We start from the raw sequence: 21856 nt of genomic DNA, 5'->3' as shown, positions 1-21856 counted from the left end.
CTCCCAACCCCTTCTTTATTTCATTTTTAGACCTTTTCGAGAGAAGCTGTCTCATGAAATATCAACAATTAGTCATGGGAGTAATAGTAAAATATGTAGTTGTTCACACAGGAAAGGCATTTTTTTGTCCAGCTTCCCATCCTAGACTTAGTTCAAGGAAATGAATTCTTTCCATTGATAGTCCTGTCATATTGTAATCTTGCTGCAGGACTTTTTCTACGGGGCAGTTCCTTTTGTGTGTAGTTCAAGTCATCATATCACAAAAGGCAGAATCTTCATGAAGTAAGAAACTGAGACATCAGTTGCATTCCTAATGACACATTAATTTGCTCTTCTCTGGGTATATGGGGCACTTCTCAGAAGCTTGAGTGATTTAAGGCATACTGTGAGCCTCCTGGATTCTTTGCTTGGAGGGTAAGTCTATGGGAGTCTCATTGAAGTGCAGGACTTGGAGATCAGTGGTTTTCTTGGGTTGTTTGCAAGGCATAACAGAATGTAATTGTCATGGGAGTCAAGAAAGCATGGTATTTTTTCATTGCTGACAGATTTTGGACAGTGTATGTCTAACCAGGGTTAGTCCACTTGCTTCTGCTAGATAATTTAATAATATGCTCTCTTCAGCTTGGGAAGTTAATCAATTAATTTATCTGTTTGAGGGTTGTGGTGCCCTGTAGAATGAAGCTTTCATTGACTTCAGGGAAGATTAAGTAGCAAGAAGGTCTTTTCATAAGTCTTTGGCCATCCTGTGCAGACAATGTCACGTAATGTGACCACTGTTGCTATAAGTAAACAAACAAGAAAGAAGAAGATCCAATACTCATTTTTAGGGAATTGTTCCATGAATTAATCAAATTCGCCTGAGAAATGTGTCTGCTCACAATCCTGAGAGACTTAACAGGCAGACTTAGACATTTTAACAGAGTGCTAACCAATACATATTAAAGAACGTAGCCAGTAATCCATCTTTGAGGATTTCCCATGCTGATGTCAACCTCTGTTCTTCATTCTTCTTGTTGGTCTTTCTGTTGTAGAACCAGAGTAGCTCCAAAATTCCTGTCAGATGTACTCCTGTCTCTCTGTGAGGAGGTGTTGCAGCTTTTGATTCCCCATAGTGTGAGTCCCTGTATAGATCTTCCCAGCAGTAGAGATTCTTTTCATTTGAACAGGATTTCTTACGGAATTTGAAAAAGCATAATAAGCCCAGTGGTTATATCAAGGTGCATCAGCAATTAAATTTCAGTAGCAAATGAAGCATTTCATCATCCCGTTCTAATATACTGCAGCAGAAATTCTGAGTGATTTATTTAGAGTTTTCTCCTATCAAAACTTAATTTTGTTCTTAAATGTTTGATGAGCCATCTCAGGTGAGTCATCTGTTCATTTTCCGCATCCACTGAAGATATCCTTTCTGGTGGCAGTTACCTGAATTCTGCACAAATCAGGAGGTTAATTTTTTTGCTTTTCTCTTAAAGCTGTGTACTTCCACTGTTGAAACCTGCCCAAGCAAGTGTGGGGCCTGCCATCTCTTGTCTCACACAACCTTTCAGAAAGACCTTATTCTCTGTTTGTGGTGGCAGAGGAGGTGCAAGGGGCTGGTGAGCCTGTACGAGCACTTCCATGGGGAAGTTGGCTGAATGGGCCCAGTTCCAGTTGCACCCAAGAAGCATCAGCAGCTTCTGCGTGGAAGGAGTCCATCTGTGAGATGCTAGAGCACCATTCCCACATCACACACAGGCAAAGGCCTGTTGGCGTGATGCTGCCTGCAGAAGCGCAGTCCTGCAACCTGTATTTTGCCATTTTGTCTTTTTTTGGGGTAAACAGAGCCATATAGAGTTTGCTGTTAGAAAGAAAAATAGTTTAAGGCTGGTACTCTATGTACTGTGTATGATTTCCATTTCATTAAACATTTGTGTTTGTAATATGCAGGAGAGGCTGAAATCCAGTTGTAATTAATAATTTAACAATGAGGTGTCTCATGTTTTCCCCACAGTTAATCAACATAAATGTCATATTCTCTTATTTTATTTTTTTGTAATTCAGAGTAATAATCAAAAGAATAAAATATTTGAACACAAGTAGCAAATGTATGTGAGAAGGAACTTTTGCTTTCTTTCTTCTAATGAGAAGTATTTCTCTGTATTGTTGTAGATTGATGGTACGTTTAAGGTCAATATTCCACCAGTCCTCCTTGGGTACAGCAAAGAAAAGAACCTGGGAATGGAAAGGGGTTATGACTCTGTGCGAAATCTGAGCGAGGGCTCATATATAACACTGTTTATTACCATTGAACCACAGCTCATTCCTGGAGAGTCTGTCAGAGAGAAGGTAACTAATCAGTAATTCATCATACTCTCGCTCTTTGTTTCCAGTGGTGCAGTTCTTGAGATGCATATAAATAGGAATGCTTAGTATACCAGAGGACATGCATGCCAGTACAGGAGTGCATTGATACAAATTCAGACTGGTTTATTTCAAAATTTTTAGCCCAGTTCAATTTAATTGGATGCACCATTAGGTGAGATGTACATTTAATGCACGAGAGGTCACTTTGACCAGGTATCTGGTCCCACTGTTAATGGAAAGCAAATTTGCATTCATTATCTGTGAGCATGTAGGTTTTCCATGTATTTTTGTAAACAATAGAGTATTCATGTGAGTGTATGTGAACAGTGTACAAAAAGGAGGTGGCAGATGCAAAGAGTATTTTCTTGCTTCTGTTCAAATATAGGATTTATTATTTATGGCTTCATGCATGCCTCCAGATCTTGAAGATAATAATTTCTAAACAGCAGCTGTTATTTTTTTCAGTTATTCGACTAAACCAGAAGTGTCTTACACTAACAACAATAATATGTGGTTAAAATGCATATACTGCTTGCTAGTATATGTAACAGTAGGCAATAATTTTGAGATCCATACATCAAGGATGTGTGTTTTTCATGCTCAAACAGCAGCAGTTCATTTATTTCCAATTCAGTGCTACACTGGTCATTTATTAGAAACACAAGAGTAACTGGAGAGAAATGTCTATCATAATTTCTTTTTCAGAAGAAATATAAAATTGTGTGATGCATTCTAAAACCCCTTTTTCCTGTTAAAATTATAGCCTTGGAAACTATCCAGTGCAAAATATCCAGAATATTAATAAAGTGCATTCATAGATGCTTTTTAAAGTTAATTAGTTTGAATGATAAGATTTTTAGTAGGACTCAACACCATAAATATAAACTTAACAGCCTTGAAGTACCTTTAATAGATAACAATTTATTGAAGAGTTTCATAGTCTTAATCTTCACATGTAGTAATTAGTTGCTGGGGAACAAAAAAGTGCTGAATTTGTAAGGTAACATATCTCTGTTTCTAGAAAGACCTGCCTCTGTTACTGTTTCAAAATAAAAACCATAGAAATTCAAATAAGGGGTGAAATTATTGTAAAATATTATGTAGTATATGTTTTGAATCTTGATATCTTTAAATAAAGAGCAAATGTTCCGAATTTTTTGCATAGATGCAATTTGATACTCAGTTTTTGATGACAAAGACAAACTAATTTGAAATGCTTATGTACTGTTTTAGGATGCTGAGCATACTTTTAATTTTATGATACCGTTTTTGTTTCTTTACTTATTTTTCCTCTCTTTCCTGCTCTGCTTCCTGAACCTCTATGTAGATGAATGAAATGCTTAAGAAGGTACAATATTAATAAATCTGTTGAGATACTCCTGTTGTTCCCTGTTAAAGATTTAGCTTGGGTTTGTGCCAAGTCTTTCAGCAGTCTTTTTGCACTTTGTGTTTCTTGACTCTGACACAGTAATTGTTTATTTGCCAGCAATATTTGCAGTGAATTGCTACATTTAAGTTTACAAAGTGCCAGAGGCTGTACTTTTCTGCTGTTAATTATGGTTGAGAAGAATCACCACTGTGTGCTTTCTCTGCTGACCTGGAGGTCCAGCTGCAGGGCAGTGCCCAGCTGTTCCACCTCAGCTTAGCTTGAGAAGAAGGGTAACAAATGACAAAAAGTGGTTTATTTTGAACAAAAATATTATGAAGGATGAGCTTTAATTCTCAGCACCACTAGAAGTATACAGGGAGTTCTAAGTACAGGAAAAATACTATTTTGACTGATCCTAATACCTTTAAAAGATGACACATAAGGAAATAATTGTCATTGTTATATAATTAATATGTGCTTTTGAGTCCGACATTTGCTTGTGAAAAATCTCATCTAAAAATGTTAACATTTTAGACAAGTCTGAATTATAAGGATTCATCTAAAAATCACTTGAACCTTCTCTGCAAATATTTTGGCATTGCATAGGGTTGTCATAACCTCAGTTGTGGTTTTAATGGAGTGCTATTGTTTACCTTTGAATTAATATGTGTTGTTACATATTCATCCCCACAGTTTTACTTGGCCATAACTTCTGCTACATTTTTCAGTGCTTTAATAAAGCCAGCTTAATATAGATATAGGTAGGTATTATAGATATAGGTCATTATGGGCATTCATTAAATGCAAAAAAATGAAAATTGTCTGCTTTTCTATTGCCTTGACCTTTCCTACGTGTCTGTAAGCAAAACTCTATTCTACAAGGCAAGTTCAAAATGCTATTAGGAAAGAATTTAACGCTCCTTTTATGCTCCTGTAGATGGTGAATTAAGGCTGAATATAGTAAAGACTGAAGTCCAAACTGTAAATAAAACTGGTTCTGTATAAATTCTACTGTCTTTTGAAGTTTGATACCCAAGAAGATGAGAAACTGCTCCAGGCAGCAGAAAAATATGAAGCTGAATGTACATCAAAGTTTCCAAGCCGCCAGTGCCTAACAACTGTAATTGACCTTGATGGGAAGACAGTTTTTATTACCAGATATATCAAACCTCTGAATCCACCACAGGAGCTTCTTGATGCCGTCCCAAATAGATCTCACACAGCAGCAGTAAGTACTTAAAAAAGATAGTAAAGTCTCTGGGATACAGGTTTCAAGATAAGTATGTGTTTGCCTGTGCACTTGCACATAAGCACATCCCAGCTCTGTGTGTCTTCTGTACAGCTACGCCTTTTGTAAAGGAAAAACTAAACATGCAAAATAAAGTAGTAAGGACTAGGTGTTACACGCAGTAAGTCTAACTATAATGATGTTGTAAAATAACATTTGTCTTCTTGGTGAAAAAAGATAGGAAAAAATAATGAGTATTATCTTTTAAAAGACAAAGCATTGTGACAAACCTCAATGGGAGTAAATCACATCAGTCTTTGATACAAGTTCTACAATGAGCTAGCTGCTACTGTAATGAGCTTACTGTGTTTTGTCATTGATATCTGTGGAAACAGCAATATTCTTCACATCTGGTATAATACTACAGTAGTGTTGTTAATTGAAGGGGTGACTTGCTCTCTTTTGTTTTCTTGCAGGAATTGGTGGCTCGATATGTTGCTTTGATTCCTTTTTTGCCAGATACTGTGTCATTTGCTGGAATTTGTGATTTATGGAGTACATCAGACGTAAGCATGCATTAAACAGAAGTTCTTTATCCTCTTGAATGGGATGTAACATCCTAGCAGCCCGTTTTCAGGGGGAGGTGGTACTAGATGAGTTCCTGAGGTCCCTTCAGACCCAAATTATTCTGTGATTCTGTTATTGCGAGGACTATTTTTCTTTGAGCCATTTATTTCAAAGAACAAGGACCAAAGCTTGAGAAAAGCTGTTCATTCTGATGCGAGCCAAAAATTTTATATTTGATATGTTGCAATTAGCTGAGAATACTTAGGGCTTTAAAACATCTCCTGTTTTTTCTGTTATAAACCATAATGGCTAGTCACACACAGGTGAAAGGATGCTGACTGATGTAGACTTTACGACTAGTCTTAAAATAGATCATTGTCATTCCAAGGAAAAACATTGCATGTAGTGTCAGCAATAATGGGATATTTAGCCTTCTCTGTCACATAAATCCTGTCACTTATAAAATGATAGCAGACGCTGTTGATCATAGATTAAGTTTTTATCATCTCAGAACTTTTCTGAAAAATTGTCATTCTAAAAAAGACAAGGACCCTGGTTCTTGTGATAAAATCTCAGATCTCATGGATTTTCACAGCATTCACTCTTCATCCTGTGTGTTGAAGCAGTGACCAATGCAAAGATCAGTTGCAAAGATCTGAGAGGACCGCTTGCTTCAGAAGTGTTAAAAAAAATTATCAAATGTTTTAAGTTGATAACTGCCTACAAAGACTCTTTTTTTTAATACCTCAATTAGCAATTTCTTTATCTTCTGGCGGGCGATGAGGAAGAACACGCCGTGCTCTTGTGTAATTATTTTCTTGGTATGGGGAAAAAAGCCTGGCTTATCATTGGAAATGCCATTCCTGAGGTAAGAGGATGTTTTTGTTCGGCCTGAGTATTAACTTGTATTCTGTGAAGTCTTTGATTCCCACCAATAGATAGTTGTTTCTTGCTGGGATGTTTGTCCAGGATATTATCTAAACATTGGTGCTGGGAACTGATTCTTTTCAGAGAATAAAAAATTGAAAGTATATCTTAGTATAAATATTGTCTGGGTTTTTTTCCTGAACCCATGTTTCCATGCTTAAACTGGTAGTAGCTGTTGTCCTCATAATGCAGTATCAAGCATCTCTAACCCTTGATTTGACCTTAACTTGTGGGCTGTGTATGTCCAATATTTCTCTGCCACATAACAAAGAGCACATTATTATGTAAGTGTTGAACTGTAATGAACCTGTAAATTCTTCCAAGCAGTTTGCCCCAAAAAGCAATCTTAACCTTAATAGTAAAAATATAGTATTCCAAAGAATACAAAGCATATTGTCTTTGCAGCCAGTTTTCAAACATCTTTCTCATACTTTTTATTTCTTTCCTAGGGACCAACTGCATATGTATTAACTTTGGAACAAAGTCAGTATGTAATTTGGAATCCCAGTACTGGATGTTTTTATGGGCAGTATGATACTTTCTGCCCCTTACAAAATGTGTACTGTCTGATCAGCTCTGATAATGTAAGTGTACCCAGTCTTGTCACATTTCTATACACATAAGTGTAAATAACTTTTTTTTACCTTATGGATGATTTGTTCATCATTGAAACTGTAGTTAAGCTATCACATTATTAGTGATTTTATTCAATCTTAAGTAGGTTTTTCAGCTACTTTAAAATTAAAAATATTTTTTAATCACAATTTAGGTGGATCAAGACATCCGTTAATATAATTTTCATTATTGGGTTTTACTTACATGTTTCGCAACTTGGATATCTTAAGATTACCATGGTTTAGGTGGGGAGTAGTCATTTCTCAAAGATAATACTTTGCAGTTGAAATGTAACTGAAAAATGAGCAATAAAGGATATTACAAGGAGTCACTTGAGTTGCCCATGTAACAGTGGGCACAGACTGGATGGTTCAATGCACACAACAGAGAGCTGGCACCACAAGGCACAAAAACTATATTGATTTTCTGCCTGGCATGAAATCCTCTCATTTATTTGCAAATACACAAGTCATACTAGTGCACATTCACAATATATTATTCATTGTGTGGCTGGAAACCCTCCAATATCGTGGGGGGAGAGAGGAGAGATCGCAAGAACTGTGCAGCTCAGGGCAGGTGGACAAAAGGCCACAGACTGTGGTGGAGCTGAGTCTGTGCTCGGAGGGACAGAAACCCTGGGCACTGTCCTGCCAGCAGCATTCCCTGACTTTGCTGGAAGCCAGACCTCACAGCTTCTGAGGAGATAAACAGGGACATGATAGTGAGGTAGAAAGATGTGTGAAAGTCTTGAAAATGAGGAAACAGAAGGCGAGCTTAAAAAAAGAACCCCATGTTTTGTTTGAATGAGAACTGGAAGTCGAGTTTCAAAGTTTGCTCCTCAGGTTTTTTGGAATGCCATGCATTATGAGTTTTATTTTGGATTTTAATCTTCCGGTATTTTATTCTAAACACAGATCACAACTTTGGATGAGAATTTCATATTCTAAAGTACATTTATTTTAAAAGTGTCATTTTTTTCCCTGAAAGCATTTTGGGAAGTGGTCAAGTTGTTTGGGGTTTTTTTAAGCAGTACTAAACCTACAGTTAAGAAAAATGTAGCCATTTGTTAATTGCTGGAAGAAGCAACTAAAGACTGACAACCTGATCAGCTAACCTTGAACTGCAGAGTGCAACATCTTTCAGGGCAACCAACTCCAACCTACATGTGACTCTGAGCAGGTTCCACCAGCAGAGCCACAACACTTCATTTCCAAGTGAGGCAGCACCAGCTGGGTTGTGTCCCAGAAGGCTCTACACAGAAACATCAGCTACAAAAGGTTACACATATTGATTAGTATTTACATATTAATTGCTGGTACATTTTGCAGCCTTAGCAGTAGCTGTTTAGAGATTGTTTAAACAAGAATCCTACCATGCTTGTGTGCTTTGGGCTAGGCCCACAGACCAAAAAGGACGTCTGTAAAGAAGGGGAGTGCAAGACATGGGTTCCACTTGATGACAAAATACACATAGGAGCTGTGTTTGTCTACAACACCTGCTTGTATTCGGCAAGATAAGCCTAAAATAGCAATGGTGCTGGGATGCAGCAGCTACCAGGCATCATAGCCTCAGCGGCACTGGGCTGGGCTGCTGGAAGAATTTAATCAGAATTCAGAAAAGACTTTTGCAGCAGGCAAAGCAGCAGAAGAAATTGCTACAGGAGGTTAACATTATATGGTATTTTATTGCTACGTAAGTGGAATATGTTCCATAGTTGTGATTATATGCTGAAAGTTATAACAAATTTGCTTTCTTGCAGATTTGGTTCAATATTCAAGAATATGATTCCCCTGTAAGGATAAATTTTGATATCAGCAAACCAAAACACTGGAAGTCTTTCTTTTCAAGAAGTTTGCCATTCCCTGGTCTCAGCAGCATTCAGGTATTGATGGATCTACTGCTAACTCAATTTGAGGGTTTGAGACATCACAGACTTGGTATAAAGAAGCAGACACTAAGTTCTTTGGATTTATATGCTTAAGTATATTCATGTAATATCACTGGTTTTTAAAAAGATTTCCCAGTCGTGCTTTCAAAAAAATGAAAGCAGGAATACTGCAAAAAGTTTGTTTTATACAGAATGAATGCTCTTGGCCTCTAACTGTCCATGTAAGGTCTCAGGATAACAGTGAAGTAAATGGGACAAATCTTTAACACAAACCTACCTATAGTAGCTTGGTATTATAAAGAAAATGTCAACTTTTTCTTATGGCTAAGAAGGCATTTTTTTTAAGCTGTATGAACATCCTTATTAAGAAACCAGAAATTTCTGTAGTTATCAAAGGTGTATGCTGTTGAAGTTTACTGGAGAAAAAAAACAAATGCAGCATTACACACAAATATCTCGTTAATTTTTTTTATCATGTCTCTACTAAGGAATAATTATTTTCAATATAGTTGTCAATTCCTGTGGGCATCATCAAGACAGAAATACAAGTGAATAGTGAAGTTACACTGTTGTACAGCTAGAATAAATTGCACATTTTAATATTTGTTTTATTTATTGCTAGCCTGAAGAATTAGTTTATCAGCATTCAGATAAGGCTGCTGCAGAGGAACTACAGAGCAGGTAATTCTACCTCCAAAACAAATGCTGTCAGTGCTGATACTAAAGCATATTCACACCTAGGTCCTAAAAAACCTGCTTTGAATGCTAGGAATTGAGAATGGCCTAAAAAAATCAGAAGCTACCATTCCAGGTTTTTTTTTTAACTCTCCGTCTTTAATAGGCATTGCCAGATAGAAAGAACTGATCAATCATTGCTCTACCATTTCCCAATCAGCAAAATGCTGTGGAGGGATGAGAGGAGTGTGAACTACAAAGGGGTTGTAAGCCCCTGGCCTTCCATGCAGGCACTGACCATGCAGGCACCACACAGCTGTGTTGGAGTTGCTTTTCTGCATTTCTAGTCAGCAGCAAGTTTAACTAAGGTCATTTATGGTCCCCAGAACCCGTACTGTCTGCCAAGGGAGATCAGCTCAGATGTCCAATAAATACTAGAATTGTAATAATCAGTCTATCTTATTGCAGGATTGAAAAAATATTAAAAGATAAGATTATGGAATGGAGACCAACACGCCCAACTCGTTGGAACAGATATTGTACCTCTACCCTACGTAACTTTTTGCCGCTGCTGGAACAAAACCAAGGCAAAGATGTAGAAGATGACCATCAGGCAGAGCTGCAAAAACAGCTGGGAGATTACAGGGTACAGCTGTGAACATAAATGGCTTGTGCAGAGTACAAGAATTTAAATCCCTAGGATTTAAATTGCCACTCTATGGTATAGAAGAGCATCCTGGGCTATTTATTTCTTCTACTATCAAAATTCGCAGGAGCTTTTATACCTATGTAATATTTACAGAATGAAAGGAGTGATGATCTGTTTTATTTCTCTGTAATATTTAAGATAAAAACTTTTTGCTGAACATAAAACCAAGAATGTAAGGGTAAATTGGCTGCATTGTTCTGGTTTTACTGCTGCACCACAGCAGCCACTGCTGTCAGTACATAAACATGAGTGCAGTCTCCCAGCACCAGCTGCTCGTGGGCTGGTTGGGTCAGTAAGAACCTGGCTCTGGTGCTGAGTTGTGCTGCATACTGTCTACTTACAGGTCCAGGAGCCCCCACAAAAAACATGCTTTTCTTCAGTTTTCTACTCTTTACTTCACTCTCTGAAGACAGAAGAAAACGTTCTGAAGTGTTCACTGCAGCCACTGGTGTAGCTGTGTGTTCTTCCTCCAGGCTGTTGGAATGGCCTGCTTCCCATGTGGAACACCTGTGGTGACAGCACTGCACGCAGCTAGGGCCAGTTCCAAACTGAGTTGAGGTTTCAGTTCCTGTTGCTCAGGAGACACTGGCCATCTCAAATCCTCAGCCAGGAGAACACAGTGATTTAAAACCAGCCAAGAGGCAAAAAGCAGTGAGGTTCTGCTGTATGTGTTCATTAATATAACTTTATTCTAGTGGTTTCTAAACATCTTCACTTCAAACTTAAACCAGATAAAAGAGGAAAAATGTCAGAAGCTTGCCTGGAATATGTGAAAGACGGAGGTGGTATTAAAATACAAAAAATAGGCTTTTTTTATTGCATCTCCTGAGGTCAGCAATAGAAAAGATAAATTTCCATGCTCAGTAAAACAGATTTTTAAAACTATGTATTCAGGTGCCTTTACCTATTCTTCTTACATGTTTTTTTCCTTTGTCTTTCTCCCAGGTCTCTGGATTTCCTATTCATATGCCATATTCTGAAGTCAGACCTTTAATAGAAGCTGTACACAGCACAGGAGTTCATTCCATTGATGTTTCCAATGTTGAATTTGCTCTAGCTGTGTATATTCATCCTTATCCCCAAAATGTTCTCTCTGTATGGATTTATGTTGCTTCACTTGTGCGAAATGGGTAGTAGAGAGCAGTCAGAATACTGCAAGACATTTGCTTATACAGGTGTAAATGTAACACATTTTTCTCACTGCTGATTTGAGCTATCCCAAGTATTTTAATGATTTTTAGTAGCTTTATTTGCCCTACAACCACTGAAGATACTAGTTATTACTGCTAAAGAAGAGACTGACAGCATAAAATTCCAGTATTAATAGGTGATTTTTATACAGTCTTTTTTAGCTCCCACTGGGTACACATACCCACATATAGTGACATTGCAGAGTAAAATGTCTCCTTGGAACCCCTTGACGACCTTGTTTTTAGCTAGTCAGTTTATTTTATCTACAGACCTTCTTCCTCTTCAAAGACACTTGTAAATAAAAAGTTTTCCTATACCTCAGTTCCTGAATTTTTAGCCATGAACAAATTTCATGTACCAAAGCACCATCAGTGAAGGCCATACTTCAATTTTTAAGAGGCTGCTTCATATCCTATTCCATATTTTATGTCTGTATAATGCCAGCACCATTTAGAGGTGTAAGACTACATTTTCTTAAGAAGACAAAGGATTTAATAAATATTTATACAAAAACTTAAGCGGAAGCTCATTTTTTTTATACAAAATTTTGGTTAAATTACTTTGGAGTATGAAATCCTTGTCTGCAAGTTGCCAAACTTGCAAGTAAAATATTATCAAAAGACTTGTTTACTAAAAATCAAATTCAGTTATTAGCATGCAAGTAGTGGTGTAACTGTTAATACTGATAGAAAAATATATATCCTTCGCCTGCGGTTATCTTGGTAATCAAACTTCCAAGTGAAATGACAGTCAGTTGCGCTTGGGAAGAACGTTCATCAGATCAAAATGAAGATTGTTCTTGAGCCGCAACTGAATCTAGTTCAGTCAAAAATCACAGAATCACAGAATGGGTCAGGCTGGAAGGGACCACAGTGGGTCATCTGCTCCAACCTCCCTGCTCAAGCAGGGCCATCCTAGAGTACATTGCACAGGATTGCACCCAGATGGTACTTGAATATCTCCAGTGACAGACTCCAGAACCTCTCTGGGCAATTTGTTCCAGTGCTTGGTCACCCGCACAGTAAAGAAGTTCTTCCTCATGTTCAGCTGGAAGTTCCTGTGCATAAGTTTGTACCCAGTGCCTCTTGTCCTATTGCTTGGCACCACCAAGAAGGGCTGGGCTCCATTCTCTTGGCACCCTCTCTTCAGATACTTATAGACATTGATGAGGTCCCCTCTGTCGTCTTTTCCCAAGGCTGAACAGGCCCAGCTCCCTCAGCTTGTCCTTGTAATAGACATGCTCCATCTTTGGTGCCCTTTGCTGGACCCACTCCAGGAGCTCCATGTCTCTCTTGTACTGAGGAGCCCAGAACTGGACACAGCTCTCCAGATGTTCCTCACCAGTGCTGGGCAGAGGGGCAGGATCACCTCCCTAATGCACTGTGGGATACCACTGGCCTTCTTGGCCACAGGGCACACTGCTGGCTCATGGACAGCTTGTCGTCACCAGGACCCCCAGATCCTTCTCCACAGAGCTGCTTTTCAGCAGGTTGACCCCCAGCCTGTCCTGGTGCATGAGGTTACTCTTCCCCAGGTGCAGGACCCTGCATTTTCCTTTGTTCAATTTCAGACAGTTCTTCTCTGCCCATCTCTCCAGCCTGTCGAGGTCCTTCTGAAGGGCTGCAGAGCACTGTGGGGTACCAGCCACTCCTCCCAGCTTTGTGTCATCAGTGAACTTGCTGAGGAGGCATCAAACCCTTCATTCAAGTCACTGATAAATAAATTAAACAATACTGGGCCCAATATTGAACCTTGGGGGACACCACTAGTGACAGGCCTCCTACTGGACCCTGTGCCCCGATTACACCCCTCTGGAATATGCCATTCAGCCAGTTCTCAATCCACCTCACTGTCCACTCATCCAATCCACACCTCCTGAGTTTGCCTGTGAGGATGTTGTGACTGTCAAAAGCCTTGCTGAATCAAGGTAGACAATATCCACTGCTCTCCCCTCACCCATCCAGGTAGTTGTTTCATTATGGAATGAATCTGGCTGGCAAAGCATAATTTACATTTAGTGAATCCATGCTGACTACTCCTGCTTACCTTCTTGTCATCCATATGGATAGATATGGCCTCCAGAACGAGGCATCCATCAGTTTTCTATGCATTGAGGTGACGACAGTTGGCCTGCTCCCTGGGTCCTCCTTCGAACACCAGGGTGACATTTGCTTTCTTCAGTCCTCAGGCACCTCTCCTGATCTCACAACCTTTCAAAGACGATCCTGAGCAGCCCTGCTAGTGTTTGCCAGCTCTCCCAGCGCTCATGGATTAGAGTCAGGGGTTGCCACCACAGGTTCCCTCCCCTCTGACCTCCACCAGAAAGGAGTACATTGTCATCACATGATGCTTTGCTGAACACTGATGACAACTCCTAAATTTAGACCATGGTATATCTGCAGCTGATTCAGTCCTCAGCTGTGTCTACCAGTCTGCACAGAAAGCATCACCCAGCAGCAAGCAGAAGCTCCTCTTGCTGCACCTTCCCAGCCTCAGAAATCCGTTCTGGAACAGGGACAGATAAAGCAAACCCACTGTGTACCCTTGTTACCAACAGCCTCAGTCAGCCTTGCACAAACGGTGTCCATCTCCTCTCACCTTTGGGCACCAAACTCCATTTAATGCAGCTTACTTAAAGCAACAGTTGCTGGATCAGTGGTGTCCTTGGATACCCCTTCTGTAGGCTTCAAACTGAGCACTGAACATTCTGCCTCTAGCCCACAGTCACCTGTTAACCATGAACAGCCACCTCCACACCAACTCTGCATTCACTAGTGTTCTTCTTACCTTACTCCTCTTCAGTTTTACTGGGAGCACGATGGTGTCAAAACTTGCAGTTTATTGTAATCTCCAGCTCTGCCTGCAAGCTGACTTCCCAGACACCAAGAATCTTGAAAGCTACTTAGGTCCCCATGACTAGTGTCCTAAATAAATACTACTCAAAAGAATTTATCCAATTAGGAAAATTGGTAAAAATTACTAGCTTGTATTGTCAGCCTTAAAAATTAGGCAGGATAGGGGGAAAAACCCCTGTCTTCTACAAAAGCAAACACCTGCCCCTCCTCTGCTGAAGAAAAAAACCAACCTGAAAGTGTGCCACCCATGAGCAGCTGGCCATTAAAGTTTACAACTTGACATGGGCTACAATACTCAACTCCCAAGCAGTGGGGTCATCCCCATAGCACCACACGCACACACTCATGCCCTACTCATACATTAATTACTCTTCCCTTCCTAGCAGATGTTTCACTCATCACAACAGATTCTCTGCCTCCCTGCCAGTCTCTACAGTTCAGAGTGGAGTCTTTTTAACTATCAAAGCAAGGGGGAAAACGTGTCTTCCACAGAGTTCAGATTAATGAAAACTGACTTCCTTGGAAGCTGTTTCAAAAATGCAACTTAGTGCAGTCATGGGAACAATAAACCCAAACCAAACCTCCCCCATGTACTGCACAGTTCACAGCTCTGCAACCACCACACCACCTACTAACCCGTCCAATCTCTGCGGCCTCCTGGCATGGTACTTTATACCTTGAAGCACAGATATTCAACTGCTGCATATTTTTTTAATTGGTGGGAATGTTTTATTTGAGTATGTTTTTCAAGCCCAAATACAAAACCAAATGCAAAAGGAAGGTGGCAATTTCCCTAATTTTGCAATATAAAGAACAACTTCAAGATGAAAGGAAAGGGGAAGAAACAAGGCTCCTAAAGATGTATAATTGTTACCCAAATGCAAACAATACAATTGAAATTCTCTGCAGAGGTTTATACTGTACTTACGGATTCAAAATTAAAAAAAAAAAGTCCCCTTACACAAAATAATCCAGTAAAGTATATTTAAGTGCCAAACTCGGAAGAAAGTGGCATAAAAAAAAAAAATCTGAAGGTTTTCCCATATTCCCCAAATTACGTAAAATAAAACCCAACACCCTTCAAGCCAAATGGGATTGTGAGATTGTTACAACACTGTACAGTACACTCTTAATTAAGATTTTGAAGTTGTGGGCAGGGTCAGGCTAGTATAACAACTCTCACTCCAAGGATTGTTAACACAAGATGTGAACTGTAAGTAAAGTGCATGAAAGGAAGCCTGCTCAGCTAAATGAAGTAGACAAAGATCAGAAGTCAGCGGTCATTCGCCAGAGCGGCAGCAGGCCCGAAAACCACACTGCAAATTCTGGCATCCACTGGCGGTTTCAGCATGAGGACCTGCACAAAAACAAAAGAAATGTGAAAAGAAGAAAAGGCCATTTGTTTAGATTTATAGTTCTCGTAACCTGGTGATTCAGAAAATGTCTCCTTTTTTATGATGCACTACACTTCGTTCAGCACTGTGAAGTCTGAAACACTGCCAGTACTATCATGGTATAAAACCTCAGTTGGAACAGGTATTTTTCAAGAGATTTTTGCTCCAGTAGCTTAGTGCCATGAAGATAACAAGTTCAAAATGACACAGAAGTACAATGAGCAACATTAAGTAAGCTGTCACAGTCAGCTTTCAGAACTGAGTATATTTTCACGATGCATTTTTAATTCCCAGTTTTCAAATTCAGATAATGACAACATGGCATTACCAAACAAACCATAATCTCCAAAACTACTTCTACTATAATGGAAAGAGTTTTTCATTTTTTCCCCATGAACACTTCATGGTTGGCCAGACCTCTCACATACTCTTGACTGAAAATTCAAAAACTACAGAGAAAATCACTTTAGTATCACTGCAGTCATCAGAAGCCATAAGGCTAAAAATCAGCAATTCAGAAAGAAACAAGTTGCAAGCACAGACAGTACAAACCAACACTGTAATTCTACCCACCTCCACTTACCTTCACTTACTGTTATTCCTTTAATTTGAAATGTTAGTGATCATGAGATAAGAAATTATTATATTTATTAATACAGGATTTTATTTCCTACAGCCATCTGCCTGCTTTGAGACCCATTTACATTCAGGCTGGCTGAACTCTGGCACCTAACAGAAACTGGAAGTGGGTTGCCAAGTTAACTCAAGCAAGCTGGTAAAGACCTAACCAGGACAACCCAAAATTCCCCCTCTTTGTACATGAGACAAGTCAACAAATAATTTACAGTGTTTTTAATGTATTTAGAAAATACTAACAAAATCTTGTAGTGAATTAGGGCACCGTACCATGTCTGGCTTCCCCCCCCACCCCGAAACATTAATTTGAAGTCATAATTAATTTTCAAGAATCTGGTGTCTGAAAATCAGCTTTATGCTTCATGCCACACACCAATGAGCAACACTCTATAAGGTAATTAAGATGTGTGAGACTGAATAAAACAAACCTGAAACTATAATGAAGGACAATTTTTACAGTATGCAAAATAGTAAACTTTTCATTTGTCAATAAACTCATTTTTCTTTTCAAATCGTTTTATTCACCTGAACTAAATTTTGATCCTCCAAGTCACTTACGAGCTAGAGTTTGAAAGCTTCTTCGTAAGTCCTTTAGAAAGGAGACTCGGTGCTTCTGAACAGCTGGTTTAGCAGAGCATGTTCTGTGCAGCAGCATTTTCCAAGTCGTAGCTGACCTTCCCCCAGCATTGCCACAGCTAAGCAGCACAGCAGTGATTTTGAAGCAACTGTCACATTTCTAGCAAAATGCTTGTTGACAAAACGTACAGAACCACAACACCCCAAGGAAGGGAACACTCAGTATACTTCGATATTGGTTTCCACCCTTTCCTTGCTCATTTTAAGAATGTTTCTCCTCATGCTCATAACTGGAACACACAAAGTACCCGTCCAGATCTGACCACTGCTCCATCTAACACTACCAAGTGTTATCTAGAGATGACACAAGCCTATCAAGCACACCTTTTATGTTTTTCCAGCACCCCTAACTGTTGTATAGCAGGGACACTGAAGTCCATTTCCTTTAGTATTTGTTTATGGCTTAGTTGTGCATGCGGTTTTTTTAACCCCTTTTTAAACATGCTGATACTAACTCCTTCCACAATTCCCCAAGGGACCAAGTTCCAGAAGTTCACTACACTGTGCATCTGCTTTAAATCAACCATCTACCTTCTTCATCCACTGTGCCTGAGCTATAACACTGCAGAATCTGGAAAGTTACCATTGCACATTCACCTCACCTACTGCTTTCCCAGTTCTGTAAAGTCATCCCCCTTTTCAGCCCCCTCATTCCCAGACTGAAACATTCCAGCCTTTTGAGTCTTCAGTTCCCTAACTTTTTAGTAGACCTCTTCTGTATCTTCAGTAACTCCATTACATACACTCCTCAAGATGGGGAGACCAAAACTTTGCAGTACTCCACATGTGAGTGCCCCAACGCTTCCAGGGCCATGCAGCAGCACCTCTATCTTGTTCTTACCACCCTGATGATGCGTAACATTGGTGGGTTTTTTGGCTGCTGCTGCAAACAGGAAAGATCTCAGAATTAGCACCAACAGCTCTCTGAAATCATTATCTCCACGGTGCAACTGCCAGCTCTGAATTCAGTTTCATGCAATCACAGTTTGATTATTCCCAACCACCCAGACATATAATAACACATACAGCTATATTGAAGCACGTAAGAAGTCCTGGAAATCATTAGCACCAGTATCATTACCTGAGGACCACTCAGTATCACTCAAAAACTTGGAAATTACTGGGTGCATTTCTTACACCACAACAGCAGTGGAAATGCTGAGTAAGACTAACCTCAGCACAGAACTCTTAGGAAAGGAATGGGGAGAAAGCTGTTGCCCTCCCAGGTTCCTGTCCATCCTGAACAGTGACCATTAAGCCCTTCCCCTTCTTCCTATCCTTTAATTAGTTTTCAGTTTTTAAACTAGGTTTAGAGCAACTTAAAATTGCAAAAACTCTGATACTTCTAAGTAAAAACTGCACCATCTGAAAAGCCTGCATGTTCATTTCCCAATTTATTAGGCACTGAATTACAAATAACATTAAGCACATCACAGCGAAATTTCACCCTTCTTCCCATGCTGCATTTCTTGCCCCATGTCTCATTCTCATACCCTAACTGACTGTCCTTTATAGCCTCTGATAAAGAACTCTGATGAAATAAAATATTGAGGGTTCAAACACATCCCCAGAAATCTGTCCCCCTGTATTCTTTCTGTGTATTCTACTGTAGCATATGCAGGCAACTCCCATAATTTGGAGGATATTTTATGCTCTTATTATAACAAGGCAGTAAGTGCCATTACTGGTTGTTTTAACAGTAAGGCTATTTGGTTATGACTTATGTTTTGACATATCAGTTGATCTCCTCCACCAGGTCATTTCTCTCCTCTATAAAATACCTGATGCTCCCTAGTTTGCTCTTTTTACATTTCATACAGACAGCAAAATTCGAACGCCTTTGCTTTTCATAGCCACAGACACTGGGTTTGTTTCCCTAACTTTATTTACTACAACTGACCTTTGGCTTCCTAATCTCAGATTTCCCCAGTCTTTGCTACTGACCTCATTTGGGCTAGACTTTGTTTTTGAATTATCTCTGTTTAAACTCAAATGGCCTCTTTAATCTTTCCAAAAAAACCACTCTCCTGTTTGCTTTGGACGCTGTATACAAGGTCCCCAATTCCTCTCACCTCACTGATGCACTAGGTTAAGAAATATGGTAACTGCATACAGTGCCTTCTATATTGTCCAGTGTGGTGGTCATTTCAACCTAATAGTGGGGCTGAATCATTTTCATATAATCACAGAATGGTTTGGGTTGAAAGGGACTTTTAAAGGTCATCTAGTTCCAAGCCCCCTGCAATAATCAGGGACATCTTCAACTCGATCAGGTTGCTCAGAGCCCCATCCAGCCTGCCCCTGGGATGGGGCTCCCACCGCTTCCTTGGACAACCTGTTCCAGAGTCTCAGCACCTTCATTTTGCCCATTATTGCTTCTAGCACATCCCAATTAGCGATGCATTGCATCTTGGAGCACACTGCTCCACACAGCAACTTCAGGAACTGTGCATGTTTTGAGGACCAGCTGATGATTTTGATTGAACTCTGCCAATTTTGATGAGCACACAGAGCAAAAAACAACTGGTTGCTTCAAGTGTTAGGTTCTGGCTCACATGATAAAACATCATGGCAGGGAAGAGCCAGATACCGTCACCACTGGACTTAACAAGGAGCCCCAAATTTAGTCTTTTAAAACAACATGCAATGGAAGCATGGGGAAGAAACTGCACATGCAGTGGATCATCCAGAGAAGTGTATTTCAAAAGAGTCCCCATTTTTCTACTGACTGTGAAGGCTTAATGAGTGTAAGCAGTGAAGTGCCTAAATTAAATGTGTTTTGGGCTGGTTCACCTGGGAAAGCAAAGTTAATCAGGTTCTCATCTAACCTGCGCAGTCTACATTACTGGTTTAGTTACTTCTAAACTGGATTACGGTAATGTTCTTTGCATGCACATCTGATTACTCAGATGCCTGGGTGACTCAGAATAGACATGAGGTCTGTTTACTCATGGTGAGCATATAAACATGTTCAGCAATGTAAGAGAGGAGCAGAGCTATTTGATTACTCCATTTTGTTACATGGACTAGCAGAACTAAACTAAGTCAAAATTTCCTAGAAAGAAGTTTGGCATTTCAGCAAGAATACATGACAGCACAGGCTAAGACTAGGTCTGCCACCACCATATTCCCCCAGTCACTTGTTCTTGTTCTAGTTCTTGCCTGTAGCAGCAGCAATATTCATGTGCATTACAGCAAGAGGGAACCCTGACCCATCTAGAAAAAGGAGAAAAAAAAAAAAGGAAAAAAGGTAAAAAAGGAAGCTTACAGCTATCTCTGGTCTTGACTGAGTTTACCAAGTACCCCCACAAAGACTAGTGCTGGCCACAGGAAGGCAGAAAGAATGAGCTGGGAAGAACAAAAAGGAGGGAAGGAGAGACAATTTCTTTCACAGCCACCACCAGCAAGAGGCTCCATCATGAACACTGAAATTGTATTCGATAGTAATGTAGCAACAGTAATACATTACAAGTATCACAAGATCACAAAAAAGTGATCAAATTAGGTTTTAAAAATATATAAATATTTATTTTTATAAATATATATAACCTATAAATACATAAATTAGCTTTTAAAAATATATAGAAGCAATATTCAATTCAAATCTGATTTTACTAAGTGATACTCTCTATCAGCCTTTGGTAAAGTTATATTTAACAGACATTTATGAGAGCACCTTGGTTATCTGTAGAACCTAAAGACTGAGACCAAACTCTTGTGATCTAACAACACTCTAATTTCACATAAATCTGCATTCAGTAGTCCATCCATGTTAAAAGAAACTGCTAAGTCTTGGCTCCACTGCTGACAGATCAACTCTGACCAATGACATTCTAAATGCCAGAAGAGTGAATCATCAGAATCACCACAACTTTATTTCATTTATGCCCTATTTCTTTAATTACAGCACCTGAGAACTACATAATTAAAAAAAAAAACCCTAGAAAGTGAATCACACTTGAAAGCTTCGAAGAACTACTGCTGCAGAAATTAGGGAGCCCTACTTTTCTATTCCCAAAGCTGACAGCACTCCAGGCTTTGAAACTGAGAATGCAGTCACAAGAATGGACACAGCTGGACAAAACAGCCTTAGGAAAATAAAAACTTCTCCATGGCAAGAGGTAACTCAAACATTAAACTCTTCTTACTGCATTCAGTGTGATCTACAGCCAAATTTGTTTCAGATGTGAAATGAAATCCACCATTAGAAGGGATGTATACTGACTTGTTTTCAGTTGCATCTGAGGGTTATCTAACTCCAAGTCTCCAGCATTGTGCAAAACATAAGGAGAGATCCTAAACATTATTATGTAAACAAAAAACTGAAGTCAAACTAACAGTAACCATAAAATAAATTTGGAACTGCATGCAAATTCATGGTCTCTGCTCACAAAAACTGCACCATGTTACTACTGTGCAACAGCAGTCTGAGACTCAAACCCAACTACCTAACCATAGCTGCTCCACCTTTTCAGTTTTGCACTACTAAAAAAGTAGAGCAGCTATGGTTAGATCAGCACTTGCTGAAAATGCAAAAATTGTAACCAACATGCCAACCAAACAAGTCCAGCAAGCCCTCCACAAAGAAATTCCAATGAAGATGTGTTTGTGTGTAAGTGGTCCCGTCAGGCTCACTGTTTATTAAAAAAAAAAAACAAAAAAACCTGAAAATAGGCTGCAGGTAAAAGTAAAGCCCTTATTCACAGGCAGATGACAGTCGTATCTTTATTACTTAAAGATGGCTAAATTCCATGCTGTTTGCTCCGTTTTTTGTTCTGCTAGACCAACGGGTTTTCCACCACGATCCCAGAACATGCCTCCTT

At 39.4% G+C, this 21856-nt stretch overlaps 2 protein-coding genes across 3 annotated transcripts in view; one reads left to right on the top strand and one right to left on the bottom strand.

The window, feature by feature from the left end:
• CC2D2A (coiled-coil and C2 domain containing 2A) overlaps nucleotides 1–12222 on the top strand; it is a 56308-nt gene extending 44086 nt beyond the window's left edge. Inside the window, exons 27-36 of one of the 2 annotated variants that reach the window (XM_017806341.1) lie at nucleotides 2149–2325; nucleotides 3671–3691; nucleotides 4737–4940; nucleotides 5417–5506; nucleotides 6262–6375; nucleotides 6884–7018; nucleotides 8809–8931; nucleotides 9560–9618; nucleotides 10081–10258; nucleotides 11267–12222. In XM_017806341.1, coding sequence (XP_017661830.1) covers nucleotides 2149–2325; nucleotides 3671–3691; nucleotides 4737–4940; nucleotides 5417–5506; nucleotides 6262–6375; nucleotides 6884–7018; nucleotides 8809–8931; nucleotides 9560–9618; nucleotides 10081–10258; nucleotides 11267–11455 — 1290 coding nt within the window. In that variant the 3' untranslated portion in view covers nucleotides 11456–12222. The remainder of the gene's footprint in view (nucleotides 1–2148; nucleotides 2326–3670; nucleotides 3692–4736; nucleotides 4941–5416; nucleotides 5507–6261; nucleotides 6376–6883; nucleotides 7019–8808; nucleotides 8932–9559; nucleotides 9619–10080; nucleotides 10259–11266) is intronic. The other variant, XM_017806414.1, reaches the window with a different exon arrangement.
• A 2851-nt stretch (nucleotides 12223–15073) lies between these two features.
• FBXL5 (F-box and leucine rich repeat protein 5) overlaps nucleotides 15074–21856 on the bottom strand; it is a 35427-nt gene continuing 28644 nt past the window's right edge. Inside the window, exon 11 of the mRNA XM_017806545.1 lies at nucleotides 15074–15724. Coding sequence (XP_017662034.1) covers nucleotides 15648–15724 — 77 coding nt within the window. The 3' untranslated portion in view covers nucleotides 15074–15647. The remainder of the gene's footprint in view (nucleotides 15725–21856) is intronic.

The sequence above is a fragment of the Lepidothrix coronata genome, unplaced genomic scaffold (genome assembly GCF_001604755.1).
Source record: "Lepidothrix coronata isolate B3197 unplaced genomic scaffold, Lepidothrix_coronata-1.0 Scaffold0, whole genome shotgun sequence".
Classification (NCBI taxonomy): Eukaryota; Metazoa; Chordata; class Aves; order Passeriformes; family Pipridae; genus Lepidothrix; species Lepidothrix coronata.
This window is presented reverse-complemented; position numbering and strand designations above follow the sequence as displayed.